The sequence below is a fragment of the Mobula hypostoma genome, chromosome 2 (assembly GCF_963921235.1).
Source record: "Mobula hypostoma chromosome 2, sMobHyp1.1, whole genome shotgun sequence".
Lineage (NCBI taxonomy): Eukaryota > Metazoa > Chordata > Chondrichthyes > Myliobatiformes > Myliobatidae > Mobula > Mobula hypostoma.
Window position 1 is genome coordinate 217,860,316 of NC_086098.1, and position 8,184 is coordinate 217,868,499.

Below are 8,184 nucleotides of genomic sequence, written 5' to 3' on the forward strand. Positions count from 1 at the left end.
TACAAGCATAATGACACTGAAGAGTATGAAGACCATCCCACATTTCCAGAACATCGCTGCTGACTGGCGGAGCAATTCTCTGCCAATCAGTCATAACCCTGTACTTTCAGTGGACATTTTAAATCTTCAAAGGATAGGGAGGAGCTATTGCCTGTCAGTGCACTATAAATGCATTGAAACATCAGTCAGCACATCTAAAGGAATGCATTAATTCTCTGCATATGAAGAGAAAGAAAGAAAAGTAGGGAACTTTCTGTTTTGGTACCCTTTAAATCAGCAGCAATTGGTCTTGTGGTGGCCTGAAGGGGATCAATTTCTATTAGTTGAAATTGTGAAGAATGATATGCCAACCTCAAGCCTCTGCACTATGAATTAATGGAACTTTCCTGAAGCATCAGAGAACAAATTTCGTTCTGTTTAAGCTTTGCTTCTAGAAGTACAACTCCGTCATTGTCAAGATGAATTCGACACATTCAGCATTCTTCTTTTATCCTGCGATGATGAACAGCACAGAGGATCCGAATGAAAGCAGCACCCTGAACAACAGGAACGACACAAGCTTTTGTGAGCAGGTGCCAATTAAAGCTGAACTGTTTTTCTGTCTGGGCATCATCAGCTTCTTAGAAAACGTCTTGGTCATCCTGGCAGTTGCTAAGAACAAAAACCTCCATTCTCCCATGTATCTTTTCCTGTGTAGTTTAGCAGTGGCTGATATGCTGGTAAGTGTATCCAATGCCTTGGAGACAATAGTGATGGCATTTTTAAAGAATGGCTTTTTAGTGGCAAATGACCAGCTCATTCAGCAAATGGATAATGTTTTTGACTCAATGATCTGCATTTCTTTAGTAGCTTCAATATGCAATCTATTGGTCATTGCCATCGACAGGTACATCACGATTTTCTACGCTTTGCGCTACCACAGCATCATGACGGTAAAGCGAGCGATTATTTTGATCATAGTTATCTGGGTTTTTTGTATTTTCTGTGGTATCATCTTCATCATATATTCAGACAGTCAAACCGTCATCATTTGCCTTATCACCATGTTCTTCGTCATGCTTTTCCTCATGACTACTCTTTATGTCCACATGTTTATGCTTGCCCGACTACACATTAAAAGAATCGCAACACTCCCAGTCCCCGGTGTGGTCCATCAGAGGACGTGTATGAAAGGGGCAATTACCATCACTATCCTGCTTGGAATCTTTATCATCTGTTGGGCACCGTTTTTCCTTCACCTCATCATGATTATATCATGCCCTAAAAACCCATACTGCATATGTTACACTTCACATTTTAACACCTACTTGATTCTCATCATGTGCAATTCAGTCATTGACCCGATTATTTACGCCTTCCGGAGTCAAGAGATGCGCAAGACGTTCAAAGAGATTCTTTGCTGCTATTGCATGAATTTCAACTTCCGCTGCAAGTTATAACTTTGACAGGTACAAAATACTGAGAGGAACAACAGTCCTTTTGCTCCAAAGTGATGCTTGAACCTACAACTGTAAATCTCATAATCAATCAGTGCATACAGAAACCATGTGGACAGAACTTTGGAAGATGGAACACAGTATCAAACCCTTCATGATATATCTGCTGCAAATACTCACTGCAGGTTTGCAAAACTGTGAAAAGCTAAGAGTAGTTAATATCTTGTGATTCCCGTTGCAGGCCATGTTCTTGTGCTACAGACATGCAAAATGATGTGATTAATAAATAATAATGAACATTTATTAACATTCATACAAGGATACTTATGTTTCTTTAGTAGACAACAGCTTAATGTGTTTGCAATAAATGAAGACTGCACAATTTAAACTCTGAGAGATATTTGCACATAATGAATGATACATTAAAGTGAATATTTTAAATTGTTTCCTGTCTAATATTCTGCTTCATCAGTTGGCATTTTATTGATTGCAACTGCTTCATATTAATATTCAATGTCTGATCAAGTAGCATCTACAATTCTCTGGAGGATTAATTGTTTACTTTTTCTGCTTTCTAAGACCTATGGTAAATTATACGAATAATAACAATGTATGTCTAGGGTTAGCAGTCATTTGCACACTGAGTCTTGGATTTCCCTATGCAATAAGTTCAATTAAATATGTAACTAAAGTAATTGCTTGATTTTGGCAGGTGAGCCATTCATGAAAGTATAACATGCTTAAAAGGAACTTATTTCTGTTCTTAAGTTTCTGGGCTTTATATATGAGTTTCCTTCAATTATTTTCTCTTCCAAGACTACACTTCAGCTTACAGCCAGACATAGTAGAAAACAGAATCACTCTTTTAATGCATCCTCCTTTCTGAACCTCTCTGTATTTTGTTGCCTTTATTACATTTCTACGGCATTGGTATTAGCTGTTTTAGAATCCCAATTTTTTACAATGCACTGTTTTAAATGTGTTAAAGGCATCATTTGCATGGACTATCTATTCACTTAAAGATGAACTACAGTACATGGTGTAAGCTAGGTCTCATTGCTGAGATATGCATGTTTTGTATGTGAAGCTACTGTATGTGTCTTTTGGAAGAATATTGAGAAGAATTTAACAAATTCAACAGAACTTATATATTTTTGAATCTTATCTTTGCAATATCCGACAGAGGTACTCTAGACCAAATGTTTCTGTCAAACTAGACTGCGATATTTGTCAAGTAATTTTTAAAAACATGATTGAACCTGCATTTTGTGTCTTTGTGTGCTTTAAATATATGAAGTATATTGCACTCAGATTATTTTTATATTAAATTGTATGGAAATTGGTACAAAAATGGTTTACATTTTCAAAAATAGGATTTAGAATGGAAAAGAGCCTATTAATTGAAACTGTGAGCACCTTGGGAAAACTGTATTTGATTAAAACCATCTATGAAATTTAGTAAACTAGATTGCACATTGAGTGGTTCTGTGTAGAGAGTTACTAAGTACAGTGTGACACAACAGTTTTAGTAAACACATCTACTTGCAAGATGCGGAGGGTTTACACACTTATAAAATTTGCTTAATTAAATACAACATAATTTTTAAAGATTTTTATAAGACCATTAGATATAGGAGCAAAATTAGGCCATTTGACCCCTCGAGTCTGTTCCACCACTTCATCATGGCTGATCCAATTTTCCTCAGAACCAATCTCCTGCCTTCTCCCCGTATCCCTTTATGCACAAGCTAAACAAGAATCTATCAAATTCTGTATTGAAAGACTTGGCCCCCACAGCTGCAAGTGGCAAAAATTCCACAGATTCAGAACTCCCTGGCTAAAGAAATTTCCCTGAAAATCAGTTGCAGAACACTATTTTTGCCAACATTATGCAACTGATTTTTTTTCCAAAGAGAAGCATTAGATGCAAGAAGTGTCAAGGAATAAAGGGAGCGAATGGAAAGATGGTATCGTGATAAAGGATCAGCCTTGATTATATTGAATGTCCAAGCAGGGCCAAATGATCTACTGCCTGCCTGCATTTTGACAATTGATGAATTTGTAATCTCATATCAGTTTAATAATGACTCAGTCATTCAGTCAGAGGGTGCCGTCCTGAATCCAGGGTTGGCGGCTATGCACCTCCATCTTCTTCGATCTTGCGACAGCACCGAGTACAGCCTCTCCTCCAGCTTGTTCTTGCTGGCTGCCTTGGCACCGCTCCCGCTGAACTCGAGCCCGAGACCGTGTCGGCTTCCAGCCGTGGCCGCTTCTTCGAGCTCGGCCCTTTCTTAGGCGGAGGCCTTGGGCAGTCCAGGCACACGGTGCAGTGCCCAAGTTCATCATGTCTCTTCTAACTAAGTGCATAGCTTACGATTCGTAGATACGTGGTGAGGCTTTAATCTCTTCCACGGAAGATGGCCATTGGCTCACAAGGAGCTCATCCGCCCTTTGTCAGGTCTTGTTTTTTTTAGTCCTGCTGGGTGTCCTCACACCCTCCTCACCAGACTAAGTCCAGTTAATAATGACTACAAAATATTAAAAAAGCTGAAGTTATGTAACTCCTTCCTCTCATTTTCACACAGTTCCCCCTCCCCCCCACCGTGCTGAAGTTGATAACTTAATCTTTTATTTTGATGTTCAAGGAATAGGGTCAAATAACCAACCTTTTTTCTATTGAACCGGAACTTTAAACAACAACAAGCTGATATGGTTGTAGGAAGATCTTTACTGTTGAATGGTCTGATCATGTTCTGAGGCCAAATTCATATCACAGGGAAAGTAGACATCTTGGTATCAACTAAACAAGCAGAGGACATTATCTGAAACTTTCTTTCCGTATGGCTCAGTTCTGCACCAAGCAACCTATTCAAAAGCTGAGCCATGGGTGTATCCAGTGTAGAATAAAATGCCATAGAAAACTGTGATGTGTGTTCTTCACGGAAGATAGTTTCACTATTAGGCAATATTGCTACTACTACTTAATTCATGCAGATAATAATACTTCTGCTTACATTTGTACTTTAGTTGACTTAGTATTTTGAGCAGTCTTCTGTTACTAATTAATTGTACCGAAGTATATGTTTGTAATATGTTCAAAGACTTGTGTTTAATTGTGCCAACTGAAACCAAATAGGCATTTGGTCTGTGCCTGAATTGTTCATGTAATTGAATGAAATATTTATTTTCCTTTGTTTTTGGTTAAAGGTTACACAAACTAGATATGACGGTCTGTGGCTAGGTATTCCAAACAAGTGTATGTACTTGCAGGAAGCTTATTGAAGCTAGTAATCTCTGGAAGATCCAGGAATCTTGTTCAGATTTTAAGGACAGTGTAACCTTTTATTGTTTGTTTATCTGCTGTATATTGCAAAAGTATAAATGCATGGGATGCACAATTCAAAAACCTGGAATGTGTAACTTCTTGCTGGGATTTGGTGTACTTCAAGCTCATAGGCAGAAAGAAAATCCTTTTAAGTACCATTTTACATGGGGCAGACAAATGAATGTAGATGTGACATGTCACCAATAAGTATATGGTATCATGTTTGGCCTCTTGACTAAGAAAATATTCTTAATGTATTTTAGCCAGCCAGTATTTGACACTGGCAGAGATTAGTGTTTTGCTTACAATTATCTCATGGAGAAATGTCATTGTAGTTACTAGGAAGGTCTTAGCCCCTCGAATATTTACAATTTATATTAGTACCCCTGATGAAAAGTCAGAGCGAACAATACAAAGATTTATGGCAACAAAACTAAGTGGGTGAAAGGTTTAAAAAAGGAGATTGCAAATGCTCAAATGAGGACCAACAAACAATCTGCTGAAACAATACAACAGATCATGCAGCATCTGTTGGGGGAAAGGAATTGTCGATATCTTTGGGTATGAACTCTTCCTCGAGACCAGGCAATAAGTCTTCAAATCTTAGAATCCTAATGTGTCATCTTGTCCTAAAATAACAATAATTTCTTCCCCTTCACCCCCACAGACGCTGCTTGACCCACACAGTTTCTCCAGTGGATTTTTTTTTTGTAATATAGGAAGATGTGAAATTATTCTCTTTTGTAGGAAGGATAAAGTTTATTCTTTATATTTGTTTTTAACATAGGAGGGAGCCATTCATCCCACCGAGTCAATGCCAGATCTCAGCACAATTCTTCCATTCTCTCATGCTTTTCTTCCCATAAATTGCTGCTTGGTGGACTAGAAAATTATTATTTTCACAAATTCCACATTCATACAAAATACACTGAAAGATAAGTATTTCCATCAATATGGGTACATTTACAATATGTTCAAGCATATATTCCATCCTCAGAAGGATGTTTCTAATTAAAAACTCCTGTTGCCATGTGAAAATTTTCTAAGATTAAACACATTTCATTCCTGTAATTTCATTTTCTAAGTAACACCAAAGACAATGCATTTTGAACATTTATCTGAGTTCCATAGTTATTAGTTAAGGCTCTCTGTAGTCATGGAAAAAATGGTTAAATGGAATTTAGATGGAGATCAGCTGTGACTTAATGCAATGTCGGAATGGATTTGAGGGCTGTATGACCTTTTCCTGTCCCTAATTTAACCCAGTCTATTTTGCTATTTCTTTGCTGGCTGGCTAACAAGGTTTCAGATGCAAGCATTGTTTATACTGCATTGACAGATACATTGTGCAAAATCTTAAAATTTATATAGGGAAAATCATAAACTTGACTTCACTGAGAAAACTGCAGAAGATTGTAGTATATTATTTTGATGACATATACAGTGATCCCAAACTATCACAAGTGTACTCCTTGTTTAATGCTGTCCAATTCCACTTTGTAGTATTGAAATGCAAAATGTTGTGTAACTGTCTACTTCAGAGCTAAAGATTGAGCAATTGATGTCAAGAATTTATTGTTGTAAATTGTGTTATGCAATACTATCTGCTATATTCCAAACAGTTTTCCAATTCCGAAATATGAACCTTATATCAATAAAGTGGGAATGCTTAATTACTTACTTTCACTTTTTTCCTTTTTGAATAACAAAATATTTTAGTGATTCTACATTTGTATATTATGTATATTTGGTTTAGTATTTTAAAATAAATCTATGTCTTGACAAATATAAAATAGATGCCAATTTAAACAAGCAAAATGTGGCTGTTAAAGGAATGTGGTAAATAGTTTCTTACATAACTCAATAAATATATTCCACTGTTTGTTTAGTACTGGGTGTTGAAACTAATTGCTTTGGTGGTGAGATTAGTCAGGGGATCACTTGAAGCAAATCCATGGGCCATTTCGCACCTCACCTCTTCCTGCCTGGTATTGATGCAATAAAAATAAAAAAAATAAATATGTGGGGTTGACAGTTACAAATTTGCTATGAAAAATAATATCTTTCTTTACTGCTACTGAAGGTTAGTTTTTACCTCCTTCATCTTGTGAGTTGTGCTGCCTTAGGCTAATCTTCCTCAGAAGGAATTATGTTAGCTTTGGATTCTCAGAATGGTCCCAATGTAGCCATATGGACAATTCTGACTGGTTGATTCCTGTCAGTAGGGAGTGACTTGTGAGCTCTTACAACCCAAATGTCCAGGCAGCTAACCATATACAATTATACTATTGAATAATATTAAGACTTCAGAGGGAGAACTGAAGCAATCATTCATTAGGACTATATTGGGGTAACAATGCACCTTCTTACTCAAAACCAGGGATGTACTAAGCTAAAGGATCACTGCTGTAATAGCTCACTGCTTTTTAATTAAACCGCAAGATGTGGATGTGAATGGCCCTTCCATAGTTGTTCTTGAGATTGCGGTGAGTCAACATGCTGAACCACTGTAGCCCTTGTTATAAAGATCTGCCTACAGTATAACCTTTCAAAACATCAGGTAGAGTGTTCAAGGATTTTAACATAACAGTAATGAAGAAATAGTGACACATGTCCAAGTCAGAATGGTATAATTCAGAGGGGAGTTTGTCGGTGGAGAAATCAGTTTTTACTGTCTTAATATCTCATTTCATGGACTTGGGAGATGCTGTTGAAGAATGTTACGCTATGCAGTATACACTAGATGCATAGTGCACTGAGCATTGAGAAATGTATGGGTGCCAATCAAAGGCAAAACACTCAAAATGCTGAAGGAACTCTTCAGGTCAGGCAGCATCGATGGAGAGGAATAAACAGTTGGCATTTTACGCTGAGACCCTTCATCAGTACTGGAAAAGAAGGGGCAGAAGCTAGAATAAGAAGTGGGGGAAGGGAAGGAGTACAAGCTGGCAGATAATAGGTTGAGATTAGGTGAGAGGGACAGTGGGTGGGTGGGGAAAGAGAGATGAAGTGAGAAGCTGGAAGGTGATGGGTGGGAAAGGTAAAGGGCTGAAGAAGAAGGAATCTAATCAGAGAGGCCAGTAGACCATGGGAGAAGGAGAAGGAGGAGGAGCACCAGAGGAAGGTGATGGGCAGGTGAGAAGAGCAGGGGTAAGAGGGGAGCCAGGAAAAAAACAATTTTCTCTAACTCCTAATAATTTTACACCCACTCCTTTTTCTTTTATGCTCATTTGCCTCTTACTCCTCCTCTCCTAACCTGTCCATCACCTTCTCCTTTCTGGGTTGGTGGCTACCCAGATGGAATATGAGGTGTTGCGCCTCCAACCCGAAAGTAGCCTCTTTGTGACCATAGAGGAGGCCATGGACCGACATGTCAGAATAGGAATGGGAAATAAAGTTAAAATATGTAGCCACTGGGAAATG

At 37.9% G+C, this 8,184-nt stretch overlaps 1 protein-coding gene across 1 annotated transcript; it reads left to right on the forward strand.

Annotated features, from left to right (window-relative positions):
* Positions 1–222: 222 nt before the first annotated feature.
* Positions 223–6,565, forward strand: LOC134342856 (melanocortin receptor 3-like). The gene has a single exon (XM_063041496.1). The coding sequence runs from the start codon at positions 459–461 to the stop codon at positions 1,437–1,439; it is 981 nt and encodes a 326-aa protein (XP_062897566.1). The 5' UTR covers positions 223–458; the 3' UTR covers positions 1,440–6,565.
* Positions 6,566–8,184: the final 1,619 nt, after the last annotated feature.